Source organism: Quercus lobata, chromosome 7 (assembly GCF_001633185.2).
Source record: "Quercus lobata isolate SW786 chromosome 7, ValleyOak3.0 Primary Assembly, whole genome shotgun sequence".
Classification (NCBI taxonomy): domain Eukaryota; kingdom Viridiplantae; phylum Streptophyta; class Magnoliopsida; order Fagales; family Fagaceae; genus Quercus; species Quercus lobata.
The window spans coordinates 11,454,207-11,473,264 of NC_044910.1; the positions used below are offsets into that span (position 1 = coordinate 11,454,207).

The 19,058-nt window shown below is 33.8% G+C and overlaps 1 protein-coding gene across 4 annotated transcripts; it reads right to left on the reverse strand.

Annotated features, from left to right (window-relative positions):
• Positions 1-1,142: 1,142 nt before the first annotated feature.
• On the reverse strand, positions 1,143-9,384 carry LOC115952801 (CDPK-related kinase 1-like). Of its 4 annotated transcripts, none has more exons than XM_031070074.1 (11): positions 8,234-9,384; positions 7,155-7,285; positions 6,519-6,560; positions 6,295-6,403; positions 5,558-5,636; positions 5,179-5,475; positions 4,375-4,487; positions 2,854-2,961; positions 2,713-2,778; positions 2,422-2,601; positions 1,143-1,715 (listed from the first exon to the last, which is right to left on the reverse strand). In XM_031070074.1, exons 1-11 carry the CDS (start codon positions 8,717-8,719, stop codon positions 1,578-1,580), a joined length of 1,749 nt encoding a protein of 582 aa, XP_030925934.1. In that variant the 5' UTR covers positions 8,720-9,384; the 3' UTR covers positions 1,143-1,577. The 4 variants fall into 4 exon arrangements, with proteins under 4 accessions (XP_030925934.1, XP_030925935.1, XP_030925937.1 ...); XM_031070075.1 differs by having other exon boundaries at positions 2,713-2,775; positions 8,234-9,379; XM_031070077.1 differs by having other exon boundaries at positions 2,422-2,589; positions 8,234-9,379.
• Between the last annotated feature and the right edge of the window lie 9,674 nt (positions 9,385-19,058).

Consider the following 19,058-nt stretch of genomic DNA (forward strand, 5'->3'; position numbering starts at 1 on the left):
AATTTTCAAACAAATTCCCAATATTTATAGAAGCATAGCAAGGAGCCAAGGAGAGGTAGCCTAGGTATTGAGCATTATACAAATTCACATACCTATTATTGAGCATCAAAACATACTCTAGAAATTTCTATATAATAGCCATGATAGAGGAGAAAAGAGAGGGGAAAACTTGGAGAACATTGCCATCAAGTTGTAGAAGACACTGTTGGTGAGTGGTGGGCGGCGAAGGTAGATGAGAGAGAGAGAGAGAGAGAGAATCTAACCAAAGAATTCTCAAATTTTACCTAAACTCTCAATAAAACGACAACGTTCCTGGCATTACATTTTTTTTTCTTTTTTTTTTTATAATTCTAACACTAAAACGGCGTTTTTTTAAACCTGATATTAAAGTTTTATAATGAGTCCAAAACGGCGTCATTTTGAATCAGATTTTATAAAATAAAAAAAAAAAAAAAAGTTTATATGAAATAGCGTTGTTCTAACTAACTTAACCTAACCATATTTTTCCTTCTTCTTCCTTCTCTTCTCTTGGTTTCACGCCTCTTTCAGTTTCTCGCAAAACTGGTACTCTCTCTCTCTTTCTCAATTTCTTTTATTTTAAAACTAACGAATGATTATTTATTATATATGTATAAGTTATATATATATATATATATATCGGTTCGGTTTCTCTTCAAGTAGCAAATCTTGCTGCCGACCACCGCACCGGCCGACTTCAGTAACGGGAAAAGTCTATCAACCACCGCGCCGAGAACGTTCAATGGAGCTTTCAACGGTCGGATCGGCACGATTCCAGGCAATTTTGTCGACACCGACGAATTCTTGAACAGGCCTGGGTGTTATGAGTCATAAGGGTTTCCAACCACTAAACCACCTCCCAAAATTGTCCCTAATATAAGGAACTTATAACAAGAGAATGTGAACACAAACTATTGGAGGATTTCAAATGACAAGTTACTTAAAATATAACAATTCGAGCTACACTTTAATGCCACAATAATTCCTTTTGTTTTTCATCAGTTTTACAGTTATAAAAGACCCAAGGAAAATAAGCAATATTTTCTTTCTTATTAGTACATAATTGATATCAATTAACTGGTCACCCTGCTATCACCACGAAGAATGACATGGTTAAACTAAAGTTGCAAGTAAATCACAGGAAGAATTTATTAGGAAATCAAGTGCATTGGGTACTCGAGGGATAAACCCTGAAGACAACAAAACTCACATCAGTTATTAAGCAGTCTGCTAATTCTACATACATTCTTAAATCTATCCTCATCTGTACATTTCTCTAAATTTCAACAGCACCAATCATTAAAAAAAAAAAAAAAAAAGGCCTTATATAAGTGGGAAGGAAAAAATTATATGAGAAACATGCTGCACATGGTTTCACCAGCATCAAATGCAACAGCAGCTACAGTTTTATGGCTTGCAGCATCCCACCACTCAACTAATGCAAATCACTGGCTCATTTAGGGCAGTTCTCAGAATTCAAGCTTGCAGTTTGTCACCTTGAGACACTTCAGGTCAAGAAAAGTGAGTATGGGAAAAATTACATGTAGCACAGTTCAATTTCAAGCCCTCTGAAATGAGCGGGAAGAGACCCCATGGAGAAGTCTGACAAACCCCAAGAAACTAAGCTTGCCATCTGAGTGTCTTATCCAGTCCTGGAGAACCACATGAACAGGTACCGATGGGCTAAGTCCAAGTTCCTGGAAAAAAAAATTGAAGAAAATGTATTAGTGTGATGATTTTGGAAGGAAAAAATGTTTCTTAGTTTTACTAAGTTTGGATCAGTTGGTGAGGAGTTGAACAACGTTTGAATGAGAAACTGAAGTAGTTATAAAGTCAAGTCATTGAAGCAACACAAGGTTTGCAAAACATATGTGTAGGGGTTCAAGAAAAATAACAAGACAAACCCTAGACTTCACCACCTAGAGCTACCTAAATTATAGGCTTCTCCAGCTAGGTTTGCTTGGAATCACCAAGCTATCGGAAAATTCCAACAGAAATTTCATTAATCAAGTAAGATTGCCCCCATTGGAGTAAAATAGCAAGCTTATATAAACTACTAGGAATAAACCCTAACTCTAATTGACTTGGGCCAAGCCCAATATATTGAATTACAAAAATAGTAAAATACTGTTAACCTAATTAGGTAATAAGATCTTGAACAAAATACAATTGACCAACAGTAAATGCAAGTGACTTCTATATGAAACTAAACTAAAATAAAATTGTTTTTATGCTCTTTGAAACAGTCACAATTAAAATAAAATAAAAATCCCAGCCCCAAAAAACTATTTGGGCTAAATAAAAAGGGAAAGTCAGGATTGGTGGCGGGGACCAGATGGCAACTCTACACACATTGTTCTATACATACTAGAAATACATGTAGGAGAGAGAAATAGAGCATACAGAAGCAAGTTCCTCTATCATAATTGGTCTGTTCCCATCCTTCTCAAACAGCTCATATGCACGCCTTGCATGTTGTTCCCAGCTCTCCATTCCTTCCAGCTGATGCACACTTATGGCAGCCGAACAAAATTCTTCAAAATCCATTTTTCTGTACTGAATAGAACTAATCTGTAACATACACTAGTAGACAATCAGCCACCACTCTTAATCATTACATATTTTTTTAGGAAATACATAAATTAAATTAAGGAAATCAGTAGTAACAAACTTATGATTTTTTTACAGCATTACCATGTTGGCATAATCTAGGGCCCGTGAATCCTTCATTGCATCAGTGGAGTTCTTTACCATACCCTGCTAAATCCACCAATATTTATAATGGCTCCATAGAGTATTAAAATAAGAAAAGATAAGATTAGGAAAAGAGCTGACCATCTTAAAGTTCTGCATGGAGATGAATCCATTTTTGTTAGGACCTAATAATGTGAATTGTTCCCGCAGATAAGCAAGCTGAGCTACAGTTAATGTCTTTGCAAGAGCCTGTCACGATGGCAAAACTTCACATATTTACTACTCCCAATGTATCCAATGTTCATATCAAGTACATTATGTAAACAGTATTAACTCCATTCATGGCTCCATGGATGAATATATAATTTAATCACAAATTCCAGATGAAGGGGCGCATGTTGCTCATTAATTTAATTGATTGGAACAACAGATGTATATTTTAGGCTCATCCTGCCCAACCTTACAATAAATTGGTTTGGTCAACCAATCAAATTATAATGATTATCTGTTAAGTCCAGCCAATGATAGAAGTATAGAGAATTCCTTATTGTTCTTGGAATCCCACATCAACTAAAAAATAATGAAGTGCACTAATTCCATTTAAAAGTGGTAGTTCCCACATTGAAAAGAAAAGAAGTAAGAAGGTTTGCTAGTTAAGTTTGTTGAGTGTGAGAGAGTTAAAAGACAAGCTTTGTCTAGAGAGTTAGAAACTAAGCTTCATCTAGTGTGTTCGTGTGAGAGCACCTTGAGTCCATTAGGTTTTTGGGTTAGTCTATGTTTGAGAGCTTTAGTGAAAGTTTAGGTGTGGTTGAAATGCCTGTAGATGAGGCTTGGATTTAGCTAAACCATGTTAATTTTTGTGTGTTGCGGTGCTTGCTATTTTATTATTTTGCGTGTATTTTACAACACTATCTATTTTAAATAATCTTGGAAGCTTCAAGCCTATAAGATAAGCAGGCTGGTAAGCTCAATCTAGGTCAGCCTTGATATACCAGCACTATAGCCAGGGTTACTAGACCTGATTTGAAAGCTTCTGACTGGGTAGTGTTGGAACCAGGGCACAATCAGACCTACTGTCAAAACCTTGGATACAAATAGGTCATGCCAAAAGGCAAAAAAAAAAAAGGAAGATAATAAAACAAATTAATCAGGTACTAATTGTATTGATCAATCCATTGCCACATCTAAGAGATGTCTCAGACTTCTTTTTTCTTTTGGACAAAGTTGTTTTTGGAAGAATTTCGTCCAACTCATTATGTGGCAATTCAAATGACCATCCAAGTATATTTTAGTCTTATGACTTATTACGTCATCCAGATAACTCACATGACAATTAAATTATGGACATGAAACCAATATGTACATTTTTTTTAATTTCAACAGTTTCAATAAAAGCTGCTGGCTGCTATGTTCATTTTAGGTCAGCTCTACTACCATACTAGTACTTAATGTCTGCTTTCTTAGACCTATTACAATTTGGTTGGGTTGACTGGGAAGGTTTTGACCAAAGAAAAAGTAATGTACAAAGCATAAATCATGGACTAACATTAGAAACCACTACATTGCTAGATCAGAAAAGATTGTCTTCTGTCAAAATCAAGACATAAAATGAAGCGTAAGTAAAAAGAAAAGGGGGGGAAAAAGAGAAGTACAATTACATACCCCTAATGCTGATTTGCGTAGAGAAGATGAGCATATATAAGCTTTAACAAGCTTGTACACTATCATATCCATCGGTATCTTGACATCATGATGATTGGCCAGCCATGGATGACCTGGGCAAGAATTTGGGCTGTAAGCAATAGAACTTTAAACAAACACTAAGGAATAAGAATATGAAACACGGCACGCAGGCATGTGAAAAAAGTACACTCAGTCTCAGTGTAACTGCCTCCCATGTCCCTTATTATTAAATTGCTTCACCAGAGACAAACTTGAAGAGGAAACCATGAAACGAGTTTCCAATATGATTTTAATTTTTATAAACCAGGCGTGAAGTCTAGGACTTTAAACAATTACACATTATTTGCATTTTTCCTGAAAGAAGGGTTGCAAAATTTTAAAAACTAGGAGAAATCCACGGTAATGATTGCTAACTTCATGACCAATAGAAAGCAATAGATAGCGGCTCAAACTCCATAGTTAAACCATATTGCAAACAAAGAAAAGCATAAAATTTGTTCTTCATCCCTATATAATCCAGATTTATCACAGCCTTAGTAGTTAATTCAAGTCCACCAGTGGAGCTGCAAAAACAGAATCCTTTTGACAAAGGTAACCAGGGGAATCTTATTCTTAATTGGAGAAAAGATATAGTTTTACACTGTCACATCCCTCGCATTTAGGTTGTTTGCATACCCATGTAATTCTATTTTCATCACCTGCACACGCTTACTAATAGTCCTATATAATTCCATGGTGGATAAACAGATCATGATAGAAAATTAGATGGCATCAGTGACTTACTTAGAGCCTGAGCAGCAGTTAATCTCTTCCGATAATCCTTGTTCAAAAGCCTCTTTACAAAGTCAATTGCATCAGGAGACAAAGATGGCCAAGGGGCTTCATCAAAGCTTGGATCTGCCTTGAGGACAGCTCGGAAGATGCCAGATTCTGTCCGGGCCCAAAAAGGCCGGCTTCCACATAAAAGAATATAAGCAATAACACCAATACTCCACATGTCCCCTTCGGTCCCATATGATCTATGTAAAACTTCAGGAGCCACATAATAGGCACTTCCTACTATATCATTCAACCTCTCATCTGCAGAAACTTCTCATTATCAGACCATAACTCAGCTTTTTTAAAGTAATCAGAGAGATAAATCTCAGGTAGTAGTCCTGACCTGGCTTTACATAGTCAGAGAGTCCAAAATCAATGGCCTTGAGCGGGGAATTTTCATCCTTGGAAGTAAAAAGAAAATTCTGCAGCAGAAAAACATGCATTCAGAAAAGAGGATATAGATTAATTTGAGTATATAAATATATTATGTTGAAAATATTCATCTCAAAAGATCAATGATAAATAGTTGACAGACTGGTGCTATAATATAAACAACCATAGAATCAGTATCTAAGAGATTCATGAATGTGGTCAGAAAAGGCTTCTTCTGACTTCCTTACTTGGTAGTGGGAAATTGATAATGTGCAATATAAGAACTACAGATGTTCTTCTAGCTTAAGGCAAGTCACTAATAGAGGCAGTACAGCACTACATATTCGGCTCTTATGTTGAGACATTAAATGAAAACCCACAATAACATAGAGTACACTGTACCTTAATATTGTATAAAGTAAAAACTCAAAAGCATTAAAAAGAAAAAAAAAAAAAAGAAAAAAAAAGAAAAGGATTTTCAAATGAGAACTTTCTAATGAAGAAATTGTTTAGTGGTAAAACCAGGGTGTCATCATGTTCGCACATTTAAGACTAAAAGTGACACATTTTCCTTTTTTGGTAAGTGCGAAACAAGGAATTCAAAGCATCCGTAGCTGAGAAAACTCCAAAAAAGAGGACATCTTTTGTTTTCCTTTTTCTCCCTAATGTAACGGTGTAAATAACTTACAATCTTTTTGAGTCAATTACCTCCGGCTTCAGATCACGGTGAACCACACCTTGAAGGTGACAGTAGGCAACTACACTTAAAATCTGAACCATAACCACTCTGGCATCTTCTTCTGAGTATTTTCCACCCCTAGAAAACAAAAATGGAAACTCAGCGAGTCAAAATGCTATATAACAGGCAGATATGGCGTATCTTTTTCCCACTTTATGGTATGCAAGAAAATATTTGGTAAGAATAAGAGTACCTTGAAAGTATCCTATCTAACAGTTCACCTCCATTGCATAACCTGAAGAATGCAACATATATAGAGAGGGTGAGCTCAAAATTTTAAAGGATCATCAAGACAATTTAGAAACTTAAAAACAAATATTGAACTCCTATCACTGTTTTGGGAATAAATAATAACAGAGAAAATTTATAACATGAAAGGCAAGAGGACAACACATTAATAAGCATGCATCCCTAGAAATCCGGTATATCAGATAGATATCATACAACACAAGGGCCAAATCTTTTTCCAAGTATCAGAATATTCAACCGGTCCATTATTCTCATATAAAGCATCTGTAAGCTGATTATATGGATGACTGAGCCATGTAAAATCCATTTAATATTACAAGCAACATGGTAAAACTGGCTTCAATATCCCAATAATTTATATGGCAACGAGAAGCACGTTGAGAAGTGTGAATTATATACATAGAAGTGACATCTATGTATGACTGCCATATGTGCAATTTGCAATCTAATTTTCATTACCAAAAAAAACTCATTCAAGTTCTGTTTATATCTTTTTATTTTATCTTAGCCAAAAGACCAAGAAAGGTATTGTAATACAATAAGATATATCCTGAGAAAAATTAAAGCATTCTACACTTACTCCATGACTATATAAACATTGTCGTCATCTTCATAGGCATCATAGAATTGCACTAGGTTCTTATGTCCTGATAGTGCCCTTAATATCTTCACTTCTCTTCGTACATCCTCTATAGCAATTGCTGTGGTCATCTGCAAAAACAAAACCCCCCTTTCAATAAGAAAGCAACAGTTATTTTATTGTTACAACAATCCATTGCCAAGAGGACAAGGATAATTATTAACAATTTTCATACATGTATTTATGCCCAATGATTTGGAAGGAATATGGGTTCTTTAAATGTACATTTCTACTATAAAAGTGAAATTACAATCATAGAGAAATTACCTAGTACTTTATGAGAATAAGTTGAAATATCACAATCATAACTTTATCATGATAAAAGACAACTTTTCCTTAACCTTAGCCAAAACAAACCATATATTTAAGGATCTTCAACTGTCTAACAGAGAGAACTGAGCCCCCATCATATTTGTCACGATACTGGACATTTTCACTTTAAGCATATTCATACACACATAAACAATCTCATCACTATGAAGAAGAGAAAAATCTATTATAAACATAAGAGTAGTATAAATTTTGACACTGCTTTTGAGACCTGCCTAACATGACAGCACACTGCCGTACGCAAAGTAGAATACCTGCAACACACAACTGAGTGGAGTAAATGATATATCCAATAACCCTTCATATCACACACCCTATAACCTTTCAAGTCTCAACAATCCCAACAGATAACAAGCCACATCAAAATCAAACCGCTATCAAAATGCATTCAGTCTCAGGATATGTTTTACAATCAGCAACATGCTTCCACTTTAGTTTTATCAGAAGAACAAAAAGAACCCATCGAATTTATTGTATCAAATAAGAACTAAGAACAGCCCCAATAGGATATAAATTTCACATGGGCTTCAATTAATTCTTCCATAGATAAGTCTGTCTTATAGATACATGTAAGAACATAAGCAATCCAAGAACTAGAGGAATTCAATAATGACATTGCATAGAACATAACTGCTCAAACAAATGAACATAGTGGCAAATATAGAAGATCAAAAAAAAAAAGAACAGACCTTCGATTTGGGTATAACCTTGACAGCCACATCCTGACCTTTCAAGCTCCCTTTCTTGCCCTTAGCAGAGCAAGTGAACCCAAAATGTCCACGCCCCACCTCTTCTCCAAGCTCATAATGCGTCACAAACTGCTTGGAGTACCCAAAGTTCTTATCCAAGGCAATCTCACACTCATCTCCTTCAGGAATTGAGGCCTCATTAGGCTTAACAGAGCCATGCCGCCGTGCCAGCAATGCCCGGATGTGCTTAGCCGGCGAAGGAGGCGGGAATGGGCGCTTAAAAATGCGCAGAGGAGTTGAACTCACACTAGAATTGACTGCAGGTGAGTTCTTGAAGAGACTAGGCAGAGGACTTGGGCTGTAGAAGGGAAAGTTGGAGGATTTTGGGGTCTGGGAATTTGGGACAAGATCGTTCTCGCCCGGAAGTGGCGAGTTTTCGGATTTGTTTTGTGGATTTGCAATGGGTTTTCCATGACAGAGTCCCATGGAATCAGAAACCCAATATAATACAGAAGCAGAATTGCCAAGAAACTAACAAAAGGTTCAAACTTTTGTGAACAATATATGAACAGTGAAGTAAAAAACAAAACTTTGTAATAGTTAACAAGTGGAAATTGATAAGAGAATTTTTCTATGCAGGCTAAAGAGCATGATCAACAAAAACCCAGAAAGGATTTCAGCACCTGAATTTTCCCCGGAGATCAAACTCCAAGGAAATTCAAGATGAAAAAAGAGAATCCCAGGTAAGGAAAACTAATAACAAGGAAAGCAAACTAACTTTTGTGATTAAACAAACAATGCCAGAGAGGAAAACTCACAAAGAAGACTCACTAAAACAAGAAGCAAATTCTGGTTGAAGCAGAGGCAAAGGCAAGGAAATGAAGGTAGAAACAAGCAAAGCAAAGAAAACCCAGTAAAAAAAAACTCTACAAGAGGAGGGAAAGAATATGAGAGAAAGTGAGAGTTGGGGAAAAAGTAAGGAAAAGATGCTTAGCAGAGGCAGCAAGAAAAGGAAGGAAACCCAAGTCTCCCTTTTTCTGCTTTATGTAAGCTTTATTAATTTTTTTTCTTGCTGCTGGTTTTTTGTTTGTGTTGCAAAAATATCAACTTTTTAATTAGAGGTTAGAGTGTGTTCTTTCTCTTCTTTACTAATAATAATGGAACTACTATGGAAGTGGGGTTGGGTTTGGATCCTTCCAGCCTGTCCTTATTGATCTTATAAAACCAAGAAAAGATAGATGCATTTGCTTGCATTCACTTCTATTATTTTGTGAACATTGTAACAAGTTGAGAAATTGAGCTAACATTGTCTCTGGGTGTGTATTTGAGCTTTGACCTGCTTTTGTAGGCTTTGAAAGGCTCTGTCTTTTTTTTTTTTGAATTTTTTTTTATTCTTTTTGGGTTTTAGATCAAATGTCTTTTCTTAGAATATTTAAACACATTAAATAGTATATCTGATGTACTTTTACTCCAATAATAATTGAACAGGAACAAGTAGAGTATATAATTGCAATTTTTCCTTCTAACTAGAGCCTTAATTTGTAGGGTATAATGCAATTGATTTTTGTGGGCTTGTGCTCAAAAGTAGGTGCAGCTACTTTATGTTCCAAAATAAAGAGTCAGGTATCATTTACAAGCATTAAGAATACCTTTATTCTTAATCAAGGGGGTAATACATTCTCACCAAATGGATTTATATGTTCATCATCGCTACTTGAATAGTAGCCTTGATTGATTACTACAGTTTTGGACACATTGGTTAATAAATAGGAGTTAACTTAAGTATTAAGAATTCAGTTGATGAACTTTTTTTCATCTTAAAACAAAATTTCCTATTTAAAAGTATGATTATTTTTATGTACAATGATATTTTTTGCACAATAAATAAAAGTATAAAACACATTGATAAAAATGAGTTTATCCAAAAATACAGTAAGCACATAATGCTCTATACACAAAACGCATGAGCATCACTTACAAATGGGCAAACATTTTGTGGTGTTTACCAAAAAAAAAAAACATTTTGTGGTAGGTGGCCTATGCATGTGGCAGCTTTACTTCACTCTAGAATCTAGTGTTAACCAAAAAAATCAGAAAAGAGAAAAGGTAAAGACTAGTGCATGATATGTGTCATGCACATAGCATTTGCTTCAAGTTAGGGAGTGGAAGATGGGATGGTTTTGAAAGTGTAGTAACCCAAAATTAGAGATCATTCACACATATGGGTAATATTTAAGATTAGGTGGTAGTTACCCAAAATTGTAGATCATTTACACATATTGGTAATATTTAGGATTAGGTAGTTTTAAGAGGTTGGACTTATTAGCTGGTATAAATATGATATGGGCTTGGTTTGAGTATAATATTCTTGTGCATTGGACCCGTCAAAATCATGACACAAGGTTGAAATTGGACACATAATTTTGACGGTCCAATGCTTTCAATCTCTACCCATATGATATTAGGTGTGCAATATTTAAATAATCATAGAGTCTGGGTCAGGTTGGCATCCATGCCAGTAATTATAATGGATCATCCTCTTAGCTCTCAAGGCAACCATTAATTGAGCAGTTTTCAGAGTAGAAGCCTCTTTATTACCAAATCGAAACGGTACACGCCAATAATCCATCAGGGACTCGAGGTAAAAGTTGGTTAGCCTCTTTCATTTCTGCTTAAAATACTAAGTGATCATTGGATTCATCTTAAATTAGTCATCACTGTGATATGATTATTGTACAGATACCGCCAGAACATTTCAACTATTTTTTATTTATTTTTTTGCCAAAACCAAGTTTGTTAATTGTTATATGTCAATTGTGCTGTTATGATATCTTCTTCCTTTTCTACGGAACAAATCATTTATACCATTATTTAAGTTAAACATTATTCTAATGTCTACTTATGCTTGCAGAAAAGCCAACAATATCATTTTCCAACTTTTATTTTTTATTGATAAGATAAAATTTTAATATATAATGGTCAGGTCCATTATAATTATTTTTTATTATCATGTCAAAACGCTAATAAATTTTTGATGTATGCGAGATTTAAACCTCAAATCTTTTATTTGACGATAAAAAACTTTATCAATTCATTTAATTGAAACCCACATATCATTTTCAAACATGTTTCCAGGCAATTTTTGTTTTTAACACCCGACTTATTAACTCTTGGCATTAATCATTTAATCAAGTTCTCTACTATGTTAATTTCTACATTCATTTTTGTTAGGTCTACAATCATACAATTATCACATAAATACGAGTTACATCTTGTATACTGTTTATAGATTTTATTTTGATTGGATTCAATCATGCCTTAATCAAAAGGACATTTATCAAATAATACGTGATAAACAAATAAACACAAATATCAAATGATAGATGTTGGATATAAAAATAATTGAGCCTTGCCACCAGTGCAACAAGCCAACAAGTGGCAAAATAGGGACACAACATTTGGGAAAACAATAGGTACGAAGAAAATGTGAGAAAAGAAACATGGTGGTTTTTGTAATAGTAATCAATTTTTTGTAACAGTGCCTAGAATAGATTCAAGTGGCATCAGGGTAGTTATGGAAGTTACAAGCAATGCTTGGAAGCACGATAAGTGTCATAAAAAATAAAGACAGACACATGAATGGAATAATTGTCAATAATCATCCAAAAGCCTCAAGTATAAAACAGAACTCATTCTCAAGAAAGTGCACAACTCTTCACTGGAAAATTTGCTGAAACTAAGAGTCCGTTTGGATGGAGGGGGTAGAGGTAAATAAAGTAGAGTTAACTGAAAATAAGTTGATTTTGAACTAAATCCACTATACTCTACTTTACTCTACTCTCTCTTTCTCCTCTTTAATCCAAATGGACCATAAGATTACCCTTCTATTGTATTCCCATGGTAGTTTCTCTTAGTTCGTAAGGCTTTGTAAGGTATTCATGCCCATAAGTAGTTAGTCTTCTTAGGTTTTTAGTTCCCCTTCATTGACTCATTTGATATCTACTGTTTACTTAGGCATCAATATGTTCTGTTTACATTGAGACTTGACATAAATGACTTATTTTTTATATATTTGATGGCATCTAATCTTAATTAGAATTTTAGTCTTGATACTTGATAACTTAGAACCTAAGTCATTACTTAGTCATTTGCTTTCCATAGCTTACTATCAATGACAGGGCCAAGCTTTAACTTTATTCTTTATACACACACGTGCATATGTAGATTTATACACATTATGGACAAACATAATGCACAAACATGATATATATATATATATATATAATACTTGAGATCAATCTATACAATAAAATGTCACTTGTGTGAATATATGAAAAAAATATACTTTTTATTTATTTTTCTATTCTTATTTTTCTTTTATAACTTTTGAACCTTTATAAAACTGTTATAATAGGAAATATTTCTTTTTAATGAAAATTTTTTTTTAGAGAAAGTTTCAATTTATGGCGTCCACTCCTGATAATATATCTTTATCATCGAACCAAAACACCAATCAATTTTTTGGTATAAACAGAGATTGAATGTCAGATCTTTTATTCAACTATCAAAAACTTTATCAGTTGAGCTAACTGGAAAAGGGCACCTCAACCCCATGGCTCCATCCTTACTTATTATTACTAACATCATCTTCATCGATCTTAAAAAAAAGTCATCTCAATTGATATATTACTGATCCATATTCCTTTTAGAAACGAAATCAAATAGTCAAACCAAGTTCATAACCAACCACATCAGAACCTTATTAAAGTCATTCATACACCTGCATTCACATGATAGGGCAAATTTAAAATTATCTTAAACAATCGGGTTCTAATTAGCTTAATTAGTAGAGTCTTATGTTGTCTAATAAGAGATTTGGGGTTCCTGCATACACCAAAAATTGAATGAAGTTTTAACTTGATAATAAGAACATTCATCATAAAATAAATCTCATAAATTGAAATCTTATCATATCTTTAAAAAATAATAATAATAATAAAACGAATTTAATAGCAGAATGGGGATCCATGAGTGCCCTTAATTAATCAGACTTCAAAAGAATAACAATGAACAACTACTTTTCTCTCCCCCTCCTCTTCTCAACCAAACACCCTTCCCACTCATTTTCTCTCCTATTTTCCACTCTTTTTTTTCCATCCTCCCTAAAATCCACCCAACCAAACATACCCTAAATGACACTATTTAGTAGAACGAAATGCCTAATCTTAAATCTTGGAAATAATTCTGTCAAAAAAATAAAATAATTGATGTAGATTTATAATTGAGAGATTGGGATCCTTTCCAATTGTGTTTTCTTGATTATTTCGAAGGTCTTGTCCAGAGATTTTGGATCAGTTTACTTTCTTCTAATTTACTCTCAAAGTTATGAAGCTTCTCCTGTTATCTCTGGGTTTTTGAATCCCTTCCAACTTTTTGAACTTATCTTCTTTGTCATCCGCACAAATTCCTTAAAAACTTCCTTTATTATTTTTTTAACTTATAATATCAAGCCACATGTCTCATTCTTTTGTCGGTTTTTTTATTTTATGCATGCATGTATTGTACACATGGCACTCATTTTTTTACGTAAACATATATAATTCAACAAATAGTTTTGCTTTCTAACAATTTTTGGTCAAATAGCACGCCGACCTCATTGAATTGAAAAAACACCAGGGCAGAATTACCATTATGTGAGGAAAAAAAAAAAAAAAAGGCAAACAATTTCGTTTTATATATATATATATATATATATAGACAAAACTTAGAGAAAATTCAATTGGATATTAATTGAATTCTTTATTTTGCGCCATATGTCCCATTTAATTTTTAATTTTGTGTCAAGAGAATTATTGAGGGTAAAAATTGAAGAGTTCAAATCCAATTAGATTCTAAATTAGAATCCAATTTTCTGCCATGAATCTATCAAAGTTTTTAATTTTTATGGCAAGTAAATTATTGGGTGCAAAAACTGAAAAATCTAAAAACCATTTCATATTTTAGAAATATATGGTTTTGTAAATAGTGTAAGCTAATATCATGTATAATTTGAATATCTTTTAAAAAATGTATAATTTGAATCATATAATTGTGATTGTTTTTAATTGTATCCGTGCATATGTGTGGGGCTACACACTAGTTATTACTAATACACATTTCTTCGTAACTTTGTTCACAACTTTTTAGCGTGACAAGTTATAAGTGATGGACAATAATTCTGCATGAAACATCTCATCACTCACACACTTACCCTATTGGAGAGTTATAAAAAGAAAAAGAAAAAAGGAAGTTGTGTACATAAACTTATTCAAAAGCAAATAGTAGCTCTGGTTTGAACATCATATCAGTAACCAATCACAACAACTATTGTATTTACCTTTCATTTAACTTTTCTTGCTAGGTAGAAATTTTGTTTTTTAAGTTTTAGGAGCTCAAATACTTGTATGCTTGAGAGCACTTGATGCATGAATGCAAGATAGTAAGTACTATAAATGTGAGGTGCTCCATCTTATTTTGAATTAAAGGAAAGTAAAAGGTGCACCCTTTTATTCTTTAGCATCTTACCTTAGATCTAAAGCTAATACAACCTACAATGTAGTGACCTTCTCTCTCTCTCTCTCTCTCTCTCTCTCTCTCTCTCTCTCTCTCTCTCTTTTGCTAATAAGTGTCTGGTGAGGAGGATGAATATTTCACTACCAAATTTCAAATAAATTGAGTGAATAAGGTTCCCTCTAATTAATCTAATGTGGTTGTAGATACATGCTTAAAGAGTTTTGGTATGATTAGGAAAGGGCATGTAATCCAGACATGGCATGTTGTAGTCTGAGCTTACAGTACTCAATTTATTTTGGATGACAAAAAAGTAATTTAAAGATTTACAATTACATCCCAATTCCCATATCTAACTCATTTACTCTATCTCAATTCAGTCTCTGTCTTAATTAAATTGAAGTTGACTTTATAGATCTTCACCAACTAATCAGAGAGCATCCAAATAATGTAGGATGGGAAAGTAGAAAGAAATATTTAGTACTAACATTTTATCATTTAATGATTATGTTGAAATTTCTTTGATTAACCAACAACTTCTAGCTGGGTTTTAGTCTCTTATCCTATGAATGGCTTTGTGTGTTCTTGCAAATTAGGGACCACCGTCACTATGGTCTATGGGACTTTGCCATTTATTGGTTTGACTATGTATAAAAAGAAGAAGTAGAAGAAGAAAATATTTGGTCCAAACCCGACCAATTGAACCCCTCCTCTTTTGTTCCTGCCTTTTCTTTTCATTTTCTCTCTTTATTGTTTGTGTACAGCTATAAAATTTGTTATCCTAAATCCTTAAATTAATGATGCAAGCAGCTAGGTTTTTTTAAGCAGGTTGACTTTGTATGCTTCTTAGCCGAAAACCAGGACATAAACAAATATATGCACTTAACATGTGTCATGCACCAATTACTTTGTGGAGTTTTTATATATAAATGAATTCAATATTGTAGAGTGTCATTGAAGCATCACAATTAAGTGCATCCAATCCTTCGGTGCATTATTAAGCAAGCCAAGAAGTGGAAAAGCAAATGGTTGTTATTTAATGGTGTCTAATCCTTCTTTTAAAGCACCTAAGAGGAAACAAGGTCGTCACCTAGAGATAAATACACTAAAATAAGATTATTTTTTATAATAAAAAAAATGTGAACCTTTGTGACACCATCACTATGCAATGATAAAGTTCTTGAAATAAAGAAAGTTTCTTATACACAAGAATATGAATTAGATTTGGTAAGCTCTTTTTTGGGCCACTAGATATATATGATACCCTCAATTTAGGGAAAGGTAAACAAGGACTCCAATGGTGCTACTTTATTGCAGAGTGGAGCTTTTGTGCAAGACAAAAAAAAATTCTTATTCCTTGATACCCTCCTTGCCACCCCTTCTTTTCTACAGAATAAAGCTGGTATAGAAATAGTAATTAATAAAGATGTTTGTATATATGTTCTTCCACTACACACAGACATTGGGAGAGAGAGAGAGAGAGAGAGTTTTTTTTTTTTTTTTTTTTTGAGTTTTAGAATGGGAGAGAGATAGTTGGTGCAATTAAAAATTGCATGTGAACATGGAAGAACATGGGGTACAGATGTTTCCAAGCCACTGCAAAGAATTTCTTGACAAAGAATACACTATTATCGAACTTGGTCAAATGTTTGTTAAAACCCATCTGATTATTAGGAGAATCCAATGGCAATTCAAGCGGTAATCACGATGAGTAGCCCACATATATATATATATATATATTGGCAACCACAAAGTCTAAATAAGTTGGATGTAAAAATGTGATTTTTATTTTTTGGGAGAGTGGGGGGACTGTAATGCCTTGAGAAATGTCATTATTTTTAGGAACAATTTTATGTTTATGCCGTGAGAAATGTCATTATTATTATGTGCATAATCATAATTCGGTAGCCCCCACTTTATCTTCATTATGATTTTGTTAGGTGACCCACCAAAACGCAGTTTCCATTTCGTTAAAAATTGCTCTGACCAGAGGAAGGAGAGAAAGGGACAGCCATTTGGGGTTATTTGATCATTGGATTTGTCACAATAGGGTCCCTTGTACCACTTGAGAAAACTATGGCAGTTTTATTCTTCTTTCTTTTTTTTTCTCTTGCAATCATCAATGACACGTGTCAAACATCGGTATGGTTGATTCTCTGACAATTCCTTGTTCAAAAGATTATGCTTTGTTGGGTTTTCACAGGGATTTGAGATTCTCAAGCAGTCCTCCCAAAAATGCAACTTTGTGGTTCACTTGTTTAGTTTTTATTCCCCCCACACATATATTTCTTTTTCTATTATAGAAAAATAAACTGTATTATTTTTCTAGTACTTTTTTGTTTTTGGGGTCTGAACTCTGAAGATTATAACAGGCAAAAGAAAACAAAGAGAACCAAAACAAAGAAGCAGAAAGTTCCAACACAAATAAGACAAGCTACACCATCGGAACCCCGTCCTCTTGTGGAGTCTAGAGCCAATGAGGTGAGACGTGCCGGCCAAGGCCACCGACTTTGTTATGCTAACCCAAGGCTAAGGTTCATTGGACACTATTAGACATCAGGTTTCGTTTAGCTACAATCAATAAGTAATAGACAAAAACTTAGAATAGCTACGTTTTATATGCATTATAGAATTACACGAGTAACTAGTGGATTGTTTAAAAACTGTGCCCTCCAATGTAATCAATTCTAGAAAACTTGATTAGGTATAAATATATAGTATAAAATAAATAAATTAAGAAAAAAGCCCTTTTTTTTTTCTAATCAAAGGCGATAGATAGCATTGGGATTACAATTGAGATTTTTTTTTATCGGTATTTAAACGGGAGGGAAAAAAATGGAGAGAAAGAAAATAGGGTGGTGATTTTCAATGGAACCCACAAACTTCAATCCCTCTAAATTAGAGAGAGAAGAAAAAAAAGATACAATTACTACATTGTCCTTTGAACTAACTTACTTTCCCTTCTTTTTATACTATTTCTTCGTAGCCAACCACAATTTACACACAAAACTTCTATTTTTCAAGAAGGAAAAAAATTACTTTTAGAGAGAGATTGGGGTATCCTTGAGCCACTTGGACTTAATGGTGGAGATGACCAGATTTGTCAGTGATGAGACCATGTTGGCCATGGAAGGGCCTATCAAAGCTATCGACGCCCTTCTCATTGGCCCAAATGAAGAGAAATTCCCTACAAAGCAAGGCAAAACCCCCACTCACAAATTAACGCCTTTCTCACTTGCTTGATGGACCTCTAGTTGATGGTGGTGTGCGGATTTTATTAATGAACTCAATTGATTCTACTAGATTTATTTTTCCCATAAGCTTATTTTTTGCTTGGAGGAGAGGAGCGATTTGGTGGGTTTAAAAAAAAAAAAAACTTTATATATGTGGTTGTGCTTTTTTTTTATTTTTCTACTAAACATATGTGACTTTTTTGTTAATAAGGGCATAATAGTAAATTCAGAAAAAAATTGCTTTTTTCATCCTCAGATTTTTTTTTTTCTTTCTGGCCAACCAAATAAAAGAAATTTATATTTATTTTCAATTATTCTACTTTTTCATCCTCTCTACAAAAATACACCAGGTGAAAAACACAAACATTTCTATCCTCTCAACCAATTAGAACCTTTGGGATAACAACAGGGTGGGGTTGGATCATAAATGCCCTTGTCCCAACTATGTCCCCTCAAAAAACCCACACAGTGCAAGAGTGGGCTAGTTGGGCTCAAGGTTTAAGGTATTTTACCAATTCTATTGAGATGGCTTCGCCATTGATGAGATAAAGATAAAACGAGAAGGGAAATGATGAACATGAAAGAAATAAGAGAGAAGGAGAAACAAGTGTTTGAAGATAGTAATAGAATATGTATTAAAAAAAAAAAAAAAAAAAAAAACTATAACTAGGATATGTGTATAAATAAAATGTGTGTATATACACATTCAAGCGCATGGCCGGAGAAGCAAAGCCCGTCTTCATCTTATCACCTCTCTGGGGTAGGGAAAATTTGTGTAGGATGAATCAAGCAAGGCAAAACATTTTTACCATCCCTAATTGCAATCCATAAAATATTTTTAATGACATAATGTTCTAAATTATCAATAAAAAAATTCTTTTTTTCTTAACAAGGTTGCCTATAGAGAATATTTGCATATATTTTTGTACACTAACATATACTAACGGTTAAAATAAAAGGAAGAAAAACAGAGGGACATGTGACGCTAATTATAGATTAAGAAAGAGCAAAAGTTATGACAATTACGAAGTTCACCCTAATAG

Excerpts from the sequence above, each read along its gene's own strand:
- LOC115952801 (XM_031070074.1), bottom strand. The coding sequence starts at position 8,719 with ATGGGACTCTGTCATGGAAAACCCATTGCAAATCCACAAAACAAATCC. Across the intron at positions 7,286-8,233 it reads AGGTTATACCCAAATCGAAG|ATGACCACAGCAATTGCTAT; the intron begins GTCTGTTCTTTT and ends TTGTTTTTGCAG. Across the intron at positions 6,404-6,518 it reads TTAGATAGGATACTTTCAAG|GGGTGGAAAATACTCAGAAG; the intron begins GTACTCTTATTC and ends TTTGTTTTCTAG.